The 18,684-nt window shown below is 60.4% G+C and overlaps 1 protein-coding gene across 13 annotated transcripts in view; it reads right to left on the bottom strand.

Moving 5' to 3' along the window:
* Positions 1-18,684, bottom strand: part of CACNA1E (calcium voltage-gated channel subunit alpha1 E) — a 385,669-nt gene that overhangs the window by 16,350 nt on the left and 350,635 nt on the right. For 12 of the 13 annotated variants that reach the window (XR_016218780.1, XM_089311234.1, XM_089311233.1 and 9 more), the window contains 9 exons: positions 16,373-16,469; positions 13,488-13,648; positions 12,872-13,009; positions 11,912-12,113; positions 11,021-11,185; positions 10,439-10,549; positions 7,172-7,255; positions 6,348-6,473; positions 3,412-3,477 (listed from right to left, as the gene is read on the bottom strand). Coding sequence is in view for 12 of the 13 variants with exons in the window: in XM_089311234.1 (XP_089167360.1) it covers positions 3,412-3,477; positions 6,348-6,473; positions 7,172-7,255; positions 10,439-10,549; positions 11,021-11,185; positions 11,912-12,113; positions 12,872-13,009; positions 13,488-13,648; positions 16,373-16,469 (1,150 nt within the window). In the remaining variant the exon portion in view is untranslated. 13 annotated transcript variants of the gene reach the window in all.

The raw sequence follows: 18,684 nt of genomic DNA, 5'->3' as shown, positions 1-18,684 counted from the left end.
CGTCACGGCAATTCTGTCTGCACACAGTGGTCTTATTCCCACAGCCCCTGTCCCCGGGGCCTAACTGTGAGCCAGCCTGGGACACACCGTGTCCACACACAGGTCCGTGCAGCCGTGAGCCAGCTGGGGACACACCGGCTCCCACGGCAGGGGTTGGACTCAGGATCCGAGGATGGCGGCGTCTGTGTGTGCAGGGCTGTTCACGGCCTGGGCCAGAGAAGCAATCCCACCTCCTCAGATGCGCTTCCTCCAGAGGCCACGCCCCGGACACAGCATCCACAAGCATGCACGAGGGGGCTTCGTGTACTTTAGGAAGCCCCAGGAAAACAAGCCTGACTTTATGTCGATGCAGGAATTCTGACTCATGCCCATTTTGTACTTTGATGAGACACGTATCTCAGGAACTTTTTGAAGACTTCTTATATTCATGGATTTCAAAGCATTCTTGCAGCAACATAATCTTGTAACTCCATTCTCTGTGAACCTTTGCAGCACCCCATGCACATCATCTAAGAGACCCGAATCTCACATCAAAGCAACTTGATACTCATGAGCGAAAACAGAGCCCAGGAAAATAGGACGGAGAGGTCAGAACAGGTGGGTACTTGGAGAGGAAAGAGAAATGGTTTGGGACAGAGCTGGCTCCAGAGTAAGCCTTAGAATGTGGCCTGGTGTGAGTTCAGAGACGAGGCAGCCAGCTGACATCTGACCCGTGCCACGCATGTAGTGCTGCCCAGAGCCCCCTCCCAGGCACCCTCTCCCCAGCCCCGACCTCCCTCACAAGGCACGGCCTGCGCCACCTGTGCCTGGGTCACTTCTGCAGCCACTGAGGCAAAGCTCAGTCCACGTGTAACCTGCTGCACTTTCCCTCACAGGTGCAAACGCCCCTCACGTGCTGGGAACACACACTGGAGGAACTTGGTCTGCCCACCGCAGTTGCTTGGAAGCTTGCTCCCAGCAAGACACCACCTGCCTCTCAGTAGGGTGCAGGTGGCAAGTTAGACAGCAGTCAGGAAGAACAGAAAAGGGAGAGGCCCTAAAGTGACAAGGAGCACAAGGGATGGCGCCGCGTCCTGGTGATGGCACGCAGGTGCAGCTCTCCGGCACCCTCAGCCCGCAAGCACATCTTTCCCCAGAATCCCACTCTCGAGCTCTTCTCCCCTAGGACTTCTGGACCCATCATCACCTGTGGTTGTCTGGGGTTTGCCAATCCCCCAACCTACTGTGAGCCAGCCAGGGACACACCGTGTCCACACACAGGTCCGTGCAGCCGTGAGTCAGCCAGGGACACACCGTGTCCACACACAGGTCCGCGCAGCCGTGAGCCAGCTGGGGACACACCGTGTCCACACAGTCTGTGCAGTAGTCGGGAAAAAGCCGAGTGTTTTCTAAGGAAGCTTTCAGATTTTGGGAAGGGAGCCTTTCAATATCTTTTTTCTTTTAGCCTCTCAGTGCCCTCAGGGGTGAGGCTGAGGTCAGTCTCGGTGGCCATCACACGGCTTTACCACAGCCGACGCCTGTGGACCGTCCACACTGGCTGCCCCGTCCTGGCAGTGGCTGTCAGAGGTTCACTGACTGGGCGACTGCACAGCTCCTCTAGGGCTGAGCCGGGGCAGAACACCTCACCCCAGCAGTGGGAGCCCTGGGTCCTTGCCGCACCCACCCCCTCCCCGCCTGGTGGCCCCGGCTCTTACTGCCAAGCCGCCTACTAGAGGCCTTCAGAAGGTCGTAGTAACTGCTGCCGTTCACGTTCCTGGAAAAGCTCGTGCTCAGTCCCCCGTCTCTGCTCAGTGTGGCTGCTGGCAGCCGTCTGGGGAACGAGCCAGGCTTACAGCAGCCCGGGGATGGCCCACTGACCCCAAGTCACGTCTCTGGGTTATGAGCACGGGCTTTCCAGGAGGTCTAAGGGGAATAAAATGTCAGGACTGGATGGCTCCCACCTCTCGCTGAAGGGCCAAAGAAATACTTGGGTCTGCCTGTCTGGGTGTGTGAGGCGCTGTCAGCGGCTGTGCTTCACACAGAAGCGAGCGGAAGTCCCAGCTCCCCCGCCGGCCGTCCCAGAACCCAAGCCCTTTCCACGTGGCTTCACCTCACCAAGCCCCCAGAGGAAAGACAACACACCAAGAAGACTTCGACATCCCCGCTGGAAACCTCAGCCACAACCTCCCAGGCTCCCTCCCGTCCCTGCACGCACACGCACACACACACGCACACACATCCACAGTCTCCAGCACACCAAGGAATCCAAGCACAGGCGAGTGCGGTGTCGCGGGCACAGCAGCCAGCGCTGAACATGGCGCATCCTCACCCATCCTGCTCACGTAGCAGAGGGAAAGAGCCGAATCTGACCAGTCTTTATTTGGCTGTTGATATTTTGATTCTAGAACCAAATATTTCTGAGTCGGGAGGGGCTCAGAAGTCACAGCAGCAATTCCACTGCCCGCACGGCTGACACCACCGGAATCTTCCGGAACATCTCCAGGAAGGAGCACACACCACTGCTCAGGCCTGGCATTCTGTAGTAGTTTTGAGGAATAAGACCCTCCCATAGATGTGGTCAGACAGAGCAAGGATGAGGTCACGTTAAGGTGAGAGAGGAGCAGGGAGAAGGGGCTTGCAGAGACACCTGGGCTAGGCAGACGCTATGAGAAGGCAGGCAGGGCGCGAAGGCCGCCAGCCGCCTGACCACGCGAGGCCATGCAGCACGGTCCCTGCGGCTCCGTCACTCCAGGGCGGATGGTCAGTCTTTCCCAAGACAAGCAGGCAGCCTACTGGTCACTCTGTCACTCACACGCCATGGACGGTTGCTGCCTTTAGGACCCTGGCCCCTAACGTAGGGTTGCAGATGCCTGCACAAAAATCCAGGGCAGCGACCTGGGCTGTGGCACCATAGTGTGTGCTGGCACCCCGAGGCCTTTGAGACAGGGAGCAGGCGGGGCGAGGCTCCTGCCTCTCCCCAGGAGGGGACCGGCTGCCAGTACCTGTCAGTTGTTCCTAGAGGGGGCCTCTGCCAGTCTCGACCTAGCCCAGACACACAGGAGAGACAGCCGCCTGACCTGAGAGGCCACGTCAAGACACCCACGACCCTGAGGAATGGATGGCGCCGCGTCAGCCCTCTGGCTAAGCCCAGTGTGTGCTTTCTGCCGTGTACTGTCTGCAGGTCAGCAACGTGGCCCAAACATCTGGGTGGGGGGATGGAGACCCACGTCTGCAGACCGGAGCTAGGCTGTCTGCCTCGGCAGGTGTGACAGGTGACGGGCCTCTGTGCATTCCCAGTCCCCATGATTCTACTGAACTGGGACTGAGGAGTCTTGAGGCCAGCGGGCAAGCAGTGCGCTGAGTCCACAAGCTGCGGCGGCTGAGCCAGCACGAGCCGCGGCCGTCCCTGCCAGGCCCAGGACACCAGCTCACCTGCATCCCGATGATGGCATAAATGAAGAAGAGCATGGCGATCAGCAGGCAGACGTAGGGCAGGGCCTGGAAAGAGCAGAGCTGGGTGTTGGTGGTGGGCTCTCCTGTTAGTGGACGACACCGTGCGGAGTCCTGACCTCTAACACAAGCATGGGCTGAGCCGTGCTGAGGCCTGGAACTTACTTCTCCCAGGGCCTCACCAGAGAGCTGCGAGAACCCCCCCGTGCCCGGACGGCTGTGCCACTGCTCATCCAGCAAGCGCCCGGACTTGCTCCCAGGGCCCTGCAGTACCACTTGCTGCTCCCCCCAGCCTGGGGACTGGTCAGCGACCGGGCCACTTGTCCTCAGCCCTCAGGGGCTCTCATCTGCTGGTAGCACCTTCCTTCTCAGGGTGAGCGCCCCTGCAGGGTTCCCACACAGAGCCTGCCTGAGGCCATGTGGCGGCTTCCTACTTGCACCCGCACTGCCCACCCCTGGGGATGTGGGCATTTCCATGTGGGGTGGGTGCTCTCCGTGCTGGCTGGGAAGCCCCTCTGCCCCAGCAAGCTCTCCACGAGGGTCCCCCATCCTGAGTGTGCACAGCATGGCTCCTGGGGTCCACTGCGGCTTCCAGACACGGGAGCAGGCAGCGCTCAGCACGGCAACTGCCCACAGGAAGCCTCTGCCCTGGAGCCATCCACACTTGCACAGGGGCTAAAACAAGAGCTGCGGAGGCCGGCCCTGGTGACCGCTGCAGAGCAAGGGCTGGGGGAGGGGGAGCTGGAGGCAGGGAGTCAGCGGCCACCGCCTCAGCTGCTCTCCCGCCTGGTCTTCCTTCTATCTCCCAGCTCAGCCCTCCCTTAACTCCGGGGAGGGGAGCAAAGGGAGACATGGCCAGTGCTCAGGGCTGGTGGGGGTCTTGCCAGTGGGCCCCACTTTGCAATGCAAAGGGCTTTGCTGGCCTCACAGGAAGAAATCTCTGTGCTGTGCCCCCACACTGTTCTGAGAAGGAAGCGTCCACCGTGACCCATGGCCAGCCATGTGTGATGCCTGTCTCTGCCCTCAGTGGCGCCTGGTTCTGCAGGGCCTGGTGCTGATAATGCGATGCACCCATCTCTTGGGCTGCAGTCCCCAGGAAAACAGGTGTTTTTTTTAAATTTCCTTTTTTTTAAAATTTATTTGAAAGTCCGAGGTATATATAGAGAGATCTTCCATCTGCTGGTTCACTCCCCAGATTCCCATAATGGTTGCATCTAGTTCAGGCCAGAGCCAGGAGCTTCCTGCAGGTCTCCCACGTGGGTGCAGGGGCCTAAGGACTTGGGCCGTCCTCTGCTTTCCCAGGCCATAGCAGGGAGCTGGATCGGAAGCAGAGCAGCCAGGACATGAACCAGCCCCCATCTGGGATGCCACAGCACTGGTCCCAGGAAAACAGCATCTGTGCATCCAATTCTGAACCCACATTTGCCTGAGACTCCATTGGTAAACTCCTGCTAAGGCTTCAGATTTCTCCTTTGTCATCTAACTTCGGGAAACTGGTTTGCAGGAAAGAGAGGCCTTGGGGGGGACAGCCAGACACAGATCCAGGCTGCTCCCAGGCGTGTGAGCACCCTTGCTGCTGGCCGGCTCCTCTGTCAGATGCCGAAGCCTTGGGGCAACCAGTGGTGGGGAGTGGCAGGGCCACACTCCCCTTCCAGACAACGAGGAGCCACGAGGCCGGCTTGTTCTTTTCTGATTAAAATGTAAAATGTATTGGAACAAGAAAGGCAACTTGGTAAAGTCATGACCTCCCCTCTCTGAACCATTTAATTTCGACTTTATTTTCAGGCACACTCAGTGAAAAACTTTTTTATGTACGTGAGAAAAACGTCAGCATTTACACAATGCTTAGGAACCTTAAGGGCAGTGAGTTTACGGTCACTGCCAGGGCTGACCATCTTTAAAGACGTTTGGAAAACCTCCCTGGAGTCTCTTGGGGAGTGGGTCTCGGGCCTGCCCCCTGCACGGCACAGGAGTCCTGCCTCTGCAGTACCACACGCCGATTCCTGTCCACGCATGCGCAAGGACCTCCATCGTGTAGCTCGGTGACTGCCTCAGGGAGCAGGCAGCAGTGCCGCACGCGGGACAGTCCGAGCGGCCTGGCTGCAGACCTGCTCCGGGAACCAGCCAGGCCCCTGAAAAGGCCGAGGGCCGCCAGGGCAGCGGCCTCGGGCACAGGGCCCGAGCCACGCACCACCACCTGCTTTCCAGAAAAGGGCTCTGCCGGCCGACTGCTGGGAACCTCCTGCGATCCAGGCCACCCTCCTGGCTGGACATGCTGGGGCCGGGGCGGGGCCAGGCCGTGGCTAGGGGCGGGGCCGGCGTTTACCTCAGCGGCCAAGGCTGGGGGCAGGGCCGTGGCTGGGGCGGGGCCAGGCTGTGGCTGGGGGCAGGGCCGTGGCTGGGGCGGGGCCAGGCCGTGGCTGGGGGCGGGGCCGGCGTTTACCTCAGTGGCCATGGCTGGGGGTGGGGCCGTGGTCGGCGTTTACCTCAGCGGCTGTGGCTGGGGGCAGGGCCATGGCTGGGGGTGGGGCCAACGTTTACCTCAGCGGTCGTGACTGGGGCGGGGCCGGCGTTTACCTCAGCGGCCGTGGCTGGGGATAGGGCCGTGGCCTGGACGGGGCCGGCGTTTACCTCAGCGGCCATGGCTGGGGCCGGGCCGTGGCAGGCGTTTACCTCAGCGGTCGTGGCTGGGGCGGGGCCAGGCCGTGGCTGGGGCGGGGTCAGCATTTACCTCAGCGGCCATGGCTGGGGCGGGGCCGTGGCTGGGGCAGGGCCGGCGTTCACCTCCGCAGCCGTGGTTGGGGGCGGGCCTTTACCTCCACAGCCGTGGTTGGGGGCCAGCGTTCACCTCCGCAGCCGTGGCTGGGGGCGGGCGTTCACCTCCGCAGCCGTGGCCCGCGCCGGGCTGGGGCTCTCACCTTGAAGGACTGCACGAAGGTCCAGAGCAGGATGCGGATGGTGTAGCCCTGGCGCAGCAGCTTGATGAGCCGCGCGGCCCGGAACAGCTTCAGGAAGCTCATGTTGAAGCCCGTGGTGTTCACCAGCTGCCGCAGGGAGGGACAGGGAGGGACGTGGGCGTCGCGGGGGCGAGCTGGCCTCCTCACTCAGCACAGGGCAGAGCAGGCTCCGTCCTGGCTGGCCCAGGGCTACCTGCTGAGCCCTCACTCTGCCTCCCCGGGGAAGGCCAGGCAAGCGCCGCGAAGGCGCCCTGTGTGCTTGGCCCTGACGCCTGCGCAGATCAGATCTCGCAGAGCCGCCTGCACACAGCGACGGGGGTGTGAGGAGGCTGCACAAACTCGGGGAGCGGCCCCGGCAGAGAGCTCCAAGGGCTCAGGCGCCGTGCCTCCTCTGGGTCAGCTCCTCAGAGATGTGGCAGGGCACGGGCAGCCCTGTCCCACCTGCGCAGCCGTGGGGTCCAGGGTCTCCCTGCAGTCTGCACGCACTGGCTGAGGCTCAGAAGTGGGCAAAGGTCCTCCCCGGAAGGGGGGGCAGGTTTTTCTGGGGTGCCCACACTCAGAGGGGGCAGGTTTGCTCTGGGGTCCTCACACTCAGAGGGGGGCAGGTTTGCTCTGGGGTCCTCACACTCAGAGGGGGGCAGGTTTGCTCTGGGGGGTCCTCCCCACACTTGGGGGGCAGGTTATTCTGGGGTGCCCACACTCAGAGGGGGTAGGTTTGCTCCAGGGGCTAGAAGAGGCTGAGCATGCACGACCAGGCCCGCAGACAGGGTCCCGAAGCCCCTCACCTTGCTGTCAGTCAGGACGATCTCCGTGATGCTGCCAATCACAGTGATGAAGTCGAAGATATTCCAGGTGTCACGGAAATAGTTCTGCCCGGTGGGTGCCGCCCCAGGACACCAGGAGGAAGAAACGAGGGAGAAAGACACCGTTTATCCCGTGATGCCGTCTGTCACCTGAACTTAGACTGTGCCAGTCTACGTGCCTCCCAGCGCCACAGCTTCCTGTTTCTGTTCAGAACGCCGTTTTTCTTCCACTAACCTGGAAATTTCTCACTTCTCTCTGCTCAAAGACCTCATGTTTGAAACTCTCACCATATAAGAAAAAGATTATTTTATCTTTCAGCAAACATTCATTCATGGGTTAACCACTTCACTGAGGTCTGGTGGCCAAACAAGCTGTCCATGCTTAATGTACACAACCTGCTACATCTGGGGCTGAGTCTGTGCCACAAAGCCATTGCCACCATCACACTTTCAGCTGTCAATGAAAGTCACAACACGCCAAGTGACTGGGGTCCCAGCTGATGATGTCTACAGGCAGGGGTGCAGGGCAGCATAACACAGGACAGGAGCCCCTCTCATTCCTGGTTTTACCTTCCACAGCTTCAGTCAGCCATTGTCAGTGACAGCCCAAAAACATTAAATGGAGAATTCCAGACCTACACAACTCATGTTGTAGGGTGCACTGTCTAAGCCACGTTATGAAATTTTATGCTGTCCTTACACAACCCCTGGACTGTGAGTCGTCTCTTTAACCAGTGATTCACACTGTGTATGCTACCCGTATGTGGCTGCTCTGCAATCAGTGCTGGGGAAAAAGGGCCACTCATTCCACTTTACCACGGTCCCATGTACAGCCATGCTGGCAACGCAAGATGCCAAGCAGCCCAAGTGTGACTCCAAGGGAGGTGAAATTCTGCACTTGACAGGAAAACACAATGTAGTCACACACTGCCTACAGTATTCCAGCCAGTGTGGGCAACACACTCAGTCACACAGGCTGTCACACACTGTACACGGTGTTCCAGTCACACAGTAAGTCACACACTGCACACAGTGTTTCAGTCACACACTCAGTCACACACTGCACACAGTGTTCCAGTCACACAGTAAGTCACACACTGCACACGGTATTCCAGTCACACACTCAGTCACACACTGCACACAGTGTTCCAGTCACACAGTGAGTCACACCCTGCACACGGTATTCCAGTCACACTCAGTCACACACTGCACACGGTGTTCCAGTCACACACTGCACACAGTGATCCAGTCACACACGCTCAGTCACACACTGCACACGGTGTTCCAGTCACACATACTCACACACTGCATACAGTGTTCCAGTCACACACACACTTACACACTGCGTACGGTGTTCCAGTCACACAGTCACACACTGCACACGGTGTTCCAGTCACACATGTTGTTACACACTGCACATGGTGTTTCAGTCATACACACACACACACACACACTGCACACAATGTCCCAGTCACACACTGTACACGGTGCTGCAGTCAGCAACAGGCTGTGTTCTCAGTCAGAAGCTGGGTAACAACGTTCCAGTCAGCAAGAAGCCCTCCCAGGTGTTCCCAGAGGATCCTGGGCCATCTCAGTCTGTAGAGTATGCTCCAGGTTGTTTGCACAACCAGGAGAACACAGCAGCCCTCACACAACACAGACCATACATAATGCGGTCAGCACTGTGCACGGTCTCAGACATCACTGGCACCTGGTTGTATCCCCAGTGGGTAAAGGGCTACCACCACCCAGACCCATTTTACCACAAGTTTTGAAGTCAGAGACACCAGGATTTGAATCCTAGCTCTGCTTTCTACTAACTTGGGACAAAACATCCATCCTCTCTCAGCTCCGTTTCATTCATGTAAGAAAGCAATGAGGCAGACAACGTGGGCATGGGAGATGCCGGTGCCTCACAGACCACCCAGAGGTCTTAGCGCCTTCCCTCCCATTCACGGCGTGACCTTCCCAGAGCCACACCGCTCCCCTCAGCTTCTTCCTTTAAATAGCAGTGGGGGTATGCACTGTGTCCACTCCCAGTGCTCCAGACACGCTGGTGGGATTATTATTACGTGCATGCCAGGGCATCCTGAAAACCCAGCGCACTAACACAGGTTTTCACAGAAAAAACGCACCAGGGAGAAACTACGTGTAGGTTTCAAGATTCTCTTATCCCTTAGGTCCCCTCTTCCACGAACTTTTTGAAGTACCTCGCACATTAATGCCAAGTGACTCATCAGGGCTAGAGCTGCCCCTGGCACTCGACTAAGGACAGGGAGGGCAGGAGGAGGAGGCTTCGGGGAAGACGCCCAAGCATCGCCAGACCCAGGAAACGCTCTCCTCAGAGCCAGGCTGCACTCAAGGCTGAGCTGCTGCTCAGGTTCCTTGCTGGTTTATTGCTCCAAGTCTCCAAACACCCAAGAGGGAGCCAGGGAGAGAATGTGGCCACCTGTGAGGGGTTCCTTCAGCTCCCCACCCCAACGACGCAGGGAGTGGGGTCTCAAGAGACGGCAGGCACCCCCGCAGCCAACACTCACGGGGATCAAACCAGAGTCCCTGTTCTAGCTGCTGCCGGACACAGCTGCTTTGCCAGGAAGACCTGAGAGGGCAGCTCATCCCCTGGACAAGAGGGAAATGGTGCCAGGTGCATCCCGCTGGGCGCACTGCACACACTCAGGTGAGCGGGTCACAGAGGGTGTGTCCTGTTGGTAGGGCACAGGGCTGGGTTTTCTTGATGCCCTGAGAGCACATGTGAGCGTCGGCCAAACAAGTCTGATGAACAGCTGAGAAGTGAGCGGAGGGTTTGTGCCAGAATCTGCCCCGACTCTCCCCAAACTCAGCTGCAGGACCCCCCCCCCCCCCGACACACACCCTCAAAGGTCATGGCCTCTGCACACAGGCAGCATGCACTATTTCCACTGGCAGAGATCACTCTTCCCGGCCCCTCTGCCAGCAGACACTCACCCATCAGTCTGTTCCTTGTTGCCCCTGAATCTAAAGCACACTGCAAGTCTCGCGACACCCCCCACGCCGCCCTTACTGCTCAGAGTTCGGCAGGAGCAGGGCTGATGGCTGGAGGAGTGGGGAGCCGGGGATGTGGCCCCTCCTGTGTTGTTAGCTCTGTGGCCACCCACTGAGCAGGCAGCACAAGCCACCCTTGGGTGTGCCGACCACCTTTGGAACAGCAGGAACGTCCCCCTTCCAGCAAAGGCGGGGTGGGTGCCGCCAAGTGCAGACTTGGCAACATACCACGAAGCCAAAAGCGATGACCTTCAGGACACACTCCAGGGAGAACACCATGGTGAAGGCGATGTTCAGGTACTTCAGGGCCAGCTCGTAGGTGCAGGGGGCAGAGTAGTACTGCCAGGGAGGGAAGACAGCAAGAGTTAGAGCCACAGGGAGAGGGTTGACTGCCCCAGCAAGCACACACACACACACACACACACACACACACAGAAAAACAGCCCTGGCCCTGCCCAGTCCCTAGCAACGAAACAGCTGGCCTGCCTGGGGTGGGGCAGGGCAGAGACATTTTCTAGGGCAGCTCTTTCTCATCCAGTGTTCAGCTGTACCCAGCGCCCCTTGACACCCCACACCTGGCACTCCCCATCTGTTGGAAGTGGAACCCCACCACCTCCTCACTTCTGCACCCTTTCTCCTTTGCACCCAGTGCACCACCAGTTCCCAGAGCCTGGGTCATCAGAAAAGATCAGACCACAGAGATTCCATGTGCGAAAGCAGGCAGAGGCAGCAGACTGGACACCGGCGAGCTCCTGGCCTGCACGCACAGGCTGCTGCTCTCGGAGGAAGAGGCCAGCACCGCGTCTTTACCTTCATCATCAGCACGACGGTGTTCAAGGCGATCATGGCCATGATGGTGTACTCAAAGGATGGGGACACCACGAAGTGCCACACGCGGTACTGAAATGTGTGCCGGTTCTGCGGCATGTAGCGGGTGAGTGGCTTGGCACTGATGGCGAAGTCGATGCATGCTCTCTGCAAGAGAGCCACAGGGTTAGTCCACAGCAAGTTTTCTGAGTGGCTGGAAGCGGCTAGTGTGTGCCAAAGGGCAGGGATGGACAGGCAGAAGTTGAAGTGGCCACAGGGGCCACCTCCACAGAGCCACAGGAGCTGCCCCTGGGGGGCACTTAATGGCACTGACGAAGTCCCTCGAGGCAGCAACGGCTGAGACACTTAGAGTGGACGCCTTTCCCGGCCCCCAGCTGAAGTCAGATCTGCCTGCCATGCCCCTGCAGGGCCCTGTTATACTTCTCCCAGCTCAGGGCCTACTACCGAGACCCTGCCAAGGGCCAGAATCACGCTTGTCACCAGAGAAGCAGCCGTAAGGCCCACTGCTTGCCATTCCAGCACAAGCCATGGCAGCTCCGTCACCACATCCCCGGCTGGCACGTTTCTCTCTTAGCAGGCACGCACAGGCCCTCAGCCGCTTCCCACCCTCAGTGCTCACACCAGGGCTCCAGCCGGGAAGTGCTCAGGGCACGTTTCTGCTGTGCCCGAGCAACAGGCTTGCCCAGCTTCTGCCCACAGTTCCATCCAACACGGCTCCTCCCGCCTCCCCAGCTGGCCCTCCCCGGGCCTCTGCCGCACCACCCTCCCCGGGCCTCTGCTCCCCTCCCCTCTCCAGGCCTCTGCTCTCCTCCCCTCCCCGGGCCTCTGCTGCCCCTCCCCCCCGCCCTCCCCCAGTCTCTGCCCTGCCAGCACCTCGTTCTTCTCCAGGCTGCACTCCTCCATCATCTTGTCCCCCTGCTCTTGGAAAGTGATGATGATGAGGGCCACAAAGATGTTGACGAAGAAGAAGGGGAAGACCACGAAGTACACCACGTAGAAGATGGACATCTCCATGCGGTTGCTGCGGCTCGGGCCTCGGTCCTCCTCGGTCACGTCCACAGAGTGCTGCAGAACCCTGCGGGCCAGAGTGCTGCTTAGCGAACGCGCCCCGGGGATGGCCCTGTGGGATTTCCTGGACTCTGTTACCTTGCCAGGTCTGTCACCAACCGGGCGGCGTGTCACTGGCACACAATCCACGCCCCTTGCTCTGGCAGGCACCCAACGCCTCCACACTTCTAAGGGTAATGGCTAGGTTATGCCCAGAGTCCTGGAGTTCCTCTAGGGAGCCTGCTGCCCACCAGGCATGCAGTCCCTACTGGGGCTCCCAAGACCCAGCCTCAGAAGCTGATGTGGGAGGTGTGGGAGCGCGGGAGGGGTCTCGGTTCTACAGCTCATCTCCACCCTCAGCTACCTGGAGCCCGCAGAATCCCTGAGGTCCCTGTGCCCTCCTGGGGGTGGAGAACTGCTGGAAACCCACTTTGTCTCTGGGAGTCAGACGGCTCCACTCAAGTAAGTCCTCAATAACTGGCTGACACACAGTTGGCCGCCTTTGCCAGCCCCTCGCCCATTTCTCCCGGGAGGATGTCTGCCTCATCCCTCTCAGTTGTTCCTTCCCTGGTATGGTTCCTGGGGGTCAGCCTTCCCGTCTCAAGGCAGCTTCGAGGGGCCCCTGCCCCTCAGACAAGCCTGCACCTGCCCAGCACTCACTGAGGCCAGCCTTCCCCCGTGGACACGGTGAAGAGGGTCAGCCTGCACCTGCCCAGCACTCACTGAGGCCAGCCTTCCCCCGTGGACACGGTGAAGAGGGTCAGCCTGCACCTGCCCAGCACTCACTGAGGCCAGCCTTCCCCCGTGGACACGGTGAAGAGGGTCAGCAGAGCCCAGATGATGTTGTCGTAGTGGAACTCGTGGCGCTTCCATTCACGGCCCTTCACTTCCATCTTGTTTTTCTCATGATCCACATAGTTGCCTCTGAAACCACGCAGAAACACGGCACCAGGGAGCTCAGCAGCTGCCAACGGCATCAGTGGGATGGGCCTCCGAGAGCTCCCTCCTGACACCAACGTGCATCTGGGGCCCAGGCGGGGGGGCCACGCCCTTCAGTGATCACACCAATCACCCAGGAGGCAGGTATTTGCATGGAATAAAAGCAGGACTGCGTTCAAACTTATCCCTGCCTCGTCGCCCTGTCACCTTGTGCTGAGTCAGCTTCCACAGCTACACTGTGCTGGCTAAACCCATGTCAACGGATGGCAAGACTGAGATGGAGGAACGGAGAACACCGGGCCACGTGTGCCATAGAGGGGCTCCAAAGAGCTGCAATTTCCTGTCTTGTCCCTCTGCTGAGAGGCAGGGGACAAGCAAGGGGGAAGGGCGGCCAGCGGGCCCAGGCAGCCGGAGGATGCGCACGGGAGGCTGAGCAGGAAGTGCACTGCGTGGGGGCACTCACATGCACTCCTTCTCCGTGTCCTTGGAGCTGTCCGTGCAGTAAAAGAACTTTCCCTTGAAAAGCTGCACTGCGATGACAGCGAAGATGAACATGAAGAGCTTGTACACGATGAGGATGTTGAAGACGTTCTTCAAGGAGGTCACCACGCAGTCAAAGACGGCCTGCAGAGGGGTAAGGCACAGGGCATGAGCCCCTGAGGGCCTGCAGAGGGGTAAGGCACACGGGCACGAGCCCCTGAGGGCCTGCAGAGGGGTAAGGCACACGGCATGAGCCCCTGAGGGCCTGCAGAGGGGTAAGGCACAGGGCATGAGCCCCTGAGGGCCTCCGGACGGGGGTGGCACAGGGCATGAGCCCCTGAGGGCCTCCGGACGGGGGCGGCACACGGGCACGAGCCTGAGGGCCTCTGGACGGGGGTGGCACACGGCATGAGCCCCTGAGGGCCTCTGGACGGGGGTGGCACACGGCATGAGCCTGAAGGCCTCCGGACGGGGGCGGTACACAGGCATACGGCCTGAGTCTGAGGGCCCCTGGACAGGAGCAGTACAGGGGCGTGAGTCCCTGAGGGCCTCCAGACCAGGGCGGTACACAGGTATGAGCCCCCAAGGGCCTCCGGACAGCAGCGGTACATGGGAATGAGCCCAAGGGCCTCCGGCCAGGGGTGGTACACGGCACGCAGCCTGAGCCTGAGGGCCGGCACATGGTGGCAGGCCACGTGGTTGAGCCCCTGAGGCCTGTTCACTGAAGCGGAGCCGCCCACCCAACCCAACACTACTGAGAGGTGGCCCCAGGGGTCAGCCCCGAGCTTCCAGGCTGTGGCCCGAGGAGGACGTGTGCCCTGCATGTGGAAAGCCCAGGCAGTGGAGACCAGGTCATCAAGGAGAGGGGCCCTGTGGGACGTGGCACGTGCACCACTGCTGGGAGCTGGTGACACTGAGCCTGTGCCTGTGCCTGTGCCACATTCTCTGACCTGATTCCAAGCTTGTTCCGTGGCATTTCCAATGCACCCCTGTCTCTATTTGAAGGGTTTATTGTCCTTCATTTGCTCTGCATCTGCCCACACTCCATCTCTGCAGGTCAAGCTGTGCTTAGCATGGAGGTCAACAGAGTAGGGGTGCAGAGCTGTCCCAGACACAGGAAGCTGCGCTCCAGAACCCGGCTCCTACCTCCGCTCCAGGCCCTAAGCTGCATGGAGCTACGGGCTCCTGCCTCCGCTCCAGGCCCTAAGCTGCATGGAGCTACATGGGAACCGGGCACGTTTCCAGCCCTTTAGGTGACGGTCTAGGTTTTAGGTTCAGCTCCCTGCACTCACAGCCCGCAGTGGTGCTGCCTGTGTGCAGCTGGGCTCTTCTTAATGATGCTGGGTGAAGCGGTGTTGCTCTCGGCTCTGCACTGCCAGGAACAGGAGCGTCGGCTCAGGCAGCCTCGGCCTCGGGTAACCACACTGAACAGGAGACAGCTCACGACTTGGTGGTGTTAAGCGAGGCTGGGGCGGCTTCCGGCAGCTCATGGTCTCTCTGGTGTCTATGCTTGGGTCTGGGGCCTGTTCTGTGGCTATCAGGTCAGGAGACCGGGCAGCCCAGCCATATGTTGCCCAGGGGAGAGAAAGGACTGTCCACAGGCACTAGCCCACTGCCAGGAGGAGCAGGTGCCTCTGGGGGTGCCTGAGGGGGGAAGTGGAGCCAGGAGGAGGAGGTGGCCAGGCCACCACCCCTGGGCCCTGGGTTCTGAGGAAGCCACACCTCAGTCAGGGCAGGGCTCTCAGAGGGGACTCTGCTGTCACCCAGCTTGTTTGTTTTGCCTCCTGTATGCAGCACTTTGGGGCCAGGCAGTGTCAAAGGTCAAAAGCCCAGCAGGGAACTAGACCCGGGCAGCTGGAGAGTCCAGTTGGCAGCTTGGTCCTCGGACACAGGGACTGCTGAGTCTTCCTATAGGGTTGGCTCCCTTGGTTCACAGCACATAGGAGCTAAGGGTCCCAGCCCCCAGGGGAACTAGAGTCCCACAGGAACGCACCAGGGTCGTTCTGCACCCAAGTCCCAAGGCTGAGGGTGCCAGCTGTGGGCTCCTCTCCATGTGGTCGGGCTCCCAACACAGGCCACACTGACAGCCCCGGGGGTGGGCTTGGGGGGCTGTCCCAGCCCAGAGAACCTGGTGGGGCTGTGGGGAGGCCCGGCGGCCTGCATTCTAGGAAGCAGCCAGGCAGGCTCCGATGCAGGTGGCCTGGGAGAAGTTCACAGTTCCAGACTCCCCCTGCGTCTTGGGAAGCATTCAGGTGTGCGGCACGCCTGCCGGCAGCGTGGCCCAGGCGCAGGCGTGTGAGGGGCCCTGGGCCCCCACTCGCAGGAACCTGGGAGGAGGCGCTTTGCTCCCACGGGGACTTCACCTCCACTGACACCAAGGGAAGTGCAGCCCCAGGTTCTGGAGCAGGAGGGACCTGGGCCAGGCAGGTTCTGCACGGGGCACATGCCCTGCTGAGTGCCCTTCCCCCTCTGCCTGCCTCTTGGGAAGCACCACGCATCCCTGCGCAAGTCACTCACCTGTCCATGCATCAGTAGAAAGAGGCTTTCTGGGTCTAGAATTACCAGGAGCAAAACCAGCCCAGGGCACCACCGGCCCCACGTGCAGCCGTGAGCTCTGGGCCACCTCCTGGGCACAGACCAAAGCCACGTGGCTTCAGTGTGCACTTGCGTCTGCACCGAGGAAGCAAGGCCCCACATCCACTCCTGGGACACTGGCCATTTTCCTTTGAGACTAAGAACGGCCCTTGGCTCCCACAGGAGAAAGCAACTCAGCTCCCCGTGGGTAAAGGGGAGACGCCGTCCAGAGGCGGCGGAGGGACCAGGCAGCCACAGCAGAGGAGAGCACAGCGCGGCAGGCCCGGGCACTACCTTCAGCTTGGGCAGGCGCTTGATGGTCTTCAGGGGCCGCAGCACACGAAGCACACGCAGCGACTTGATGGTCTTGATGTCGCGCCCCTTGTTGGTCCTGCAGCGGCACAGAGGGGACAGCAGAGCCGTGTTCCCAGGACTGTCCTGGCACAGTGGGGCCAGAGTGTGCATGCACACAGGCACACAGCGCGGAACACACATGTGGCAATGCCCAGGCGCACCTGCACACACTCAGACTCCTCCCTGCCCTCACAGCCAATGTAGTACCACTCACCACACACGGGCAAACTGAAGGGGAGACCCACCCCCCACCCACAGGACCATGACCTCCACTCTGCCTCCTAAGAGCTTTTCCAGAACTTTCCAAATGACCCCTGCTACCTGGAACAGGAGCCCACACTGAGAACAAGTCACTCCATGTTTGCCTCTCTGCATAGCTCAGGCGTGTAGGAGGCATGGGAAGGGGGCCACGGGAAGGCAGGGAGGAGAGGAGTGGGGGAGGGGAGGTAGGGAGGGCATGGGGGAGGCCAGAGGAGCACAAACCTCCTTCCCTGGGCTGCCCATGCCAGAGCTATCCGCAGGTTCCTGGCCAAGACCAGGGCTCGCATCCCAGTGTCCTGCAGATGTGGCCCCTTCATACGCCTGCACCTGCATGGCCACAGGAAGCCCTGGGCCCCCGGCCACCTTTCAGCCCTGCCAGCCCCTCAGAAACTCTGCTCTGACAGGGAACAGCGTCTCCTTCATTTCTAGGAATGAAATGAATAATCAACTTGCATTTCCCGTTCCTCCCTGCTTGTCCCCTGAGATTTCTGCATTCAATTTAAGTAATTTCACTTTGTAAAACACAGGTGGCAAAGAGGCTGAGCAGCAAGGGAGGCCCTAGCCGGGCTCCCCACCTCGTGACCCAGGCAGGGGCGGGCTGCGGAGGTCAGGCGGCAGCCTCCTGCTCTTGCCCTGCCCTCCTGCCACCCCACCCCCAACTGTCTTTCCACAGAAGAGAGGGGCAGAGACATTACCGCATCCAGGGGACGCTCCCATGCCTGCCTCCGGCCATGGCCCAGGAGCACCACATCCAGGCCTAGCTCGCGTGTGCCCTGTAGGCATCCTCACGGCACCGTGGTCTTGGCAGACTGCCATGCTGCAACAGGCTCCTCCTCCTGCACAGCTCTAGGGCACTAAGCAAGAGCAGCCCAAATCCGGCCCTGACGACGACCCTTTCCCAAGAAGGCCTGGCAACTGCTGATCTTTGAACCGTGGGTATCGGGGAAGACGCCACTCACACACACGCAGCACCCCGTTCTCAGTGCACCTTCTCCCCCCTCCAACCCAACCCAGTCTCTTTTACTTCAAAGAAAACCAAACATATTTACCCCAAAGCATTCCTACGGAGAATCCGGTCCGAGGCAGTCAGAGGAGAAAGGGGGTGGGCAGAGAGGAAAGCGGTCAGAACGCTCATGGAGAAAGGGGATGGTCACAGGGCAGGGCTGAGGCACGGCTCCAGGGCCCACCCTGGCCTCGGCGCCTGCAGACCGCACATGCGTATGGAAGAAGGGCCAGCTGGCTGCCAGTCGCCACGGCCCCGAGCTCCACAGCCCGCAGGCCCCGCGCTGTTTGAGCAGCGTGTGCTAGCGCAGGCCTCACGCAGACCCTCTGTCCCCATGAGTGTGTAAGCAGCCCGGCTGGGGGAGGGGCACCTGCTCATGGCCAGACATCCTTCTCCAGGGGAGACGCTTCGGTCACAGTCTCGCTCACCCAGGAATTCATCCACAGGGACATCCAGCCCCACCGCCGGGGCCACTCTGAACTCTCACTCATCAGCTCAAAAGTGGGGGGCTTCCCACTGTGGGCTCTGCCACAGGCAGGAGGCCGGCGAATTGTCCTCGAGACACACACACACTCCAGAGCACACGCCCTTCCCCCGTCCTAGCTCACAGACAGGTGCCCAGCACCCGCGGCGTCCGTCCATGGTGCTTTCAGCCCTTGCCCTTCACCTCTGAGTCTCGGCACCAGCAGCACCGGCTCGCTGAATTCCGGTGCTGGACGAGGTGCTGGTGTCCACCTGAGTGCGGGGAAGCCCAGCTCTAAGCACCATCGTGGGTGAGTGCCCCCGTGGTCTCACCTGTGTGCACCCTGCCCACTGCCACTGTGAAGACGGCTGCAGGCCGGGCGTCAGTGGCTACTTGCTGGTCACAGCAGTTGCCTTCTCCCTGTGCACGACAGCAGTGAGGTCACAAGCAAAGGCTTCTCGTGTCACTCAGAGCCTGGACCCGTAATGGGAATTAGATTAATCTGCACTGACAGTGCCGGGTGGA

The sequence above is a fragment of the Oryctolagus cuniculus genome, chromosome 13 (genome assembly GCF_051225735.1).
Source record: "Oryctolagus cuniculus isolate XC-2025 breed Fujian yellow rabbit chromosome 13, ASM5122573v1, whole genome shotgun sequence".
NCBI classification, from domain to species: domain Eukaryota; kingdom Metazoa; phylum Chordata; class Mammalia; order Lagomorpha; family Leporidae; genus Oryctolagus; species Oryctolagus cuniculus.
Note: the sequence above shows the minus strand (reverse complement) of the source record. Positions and strands in the feature narration are given on the sequence as shown.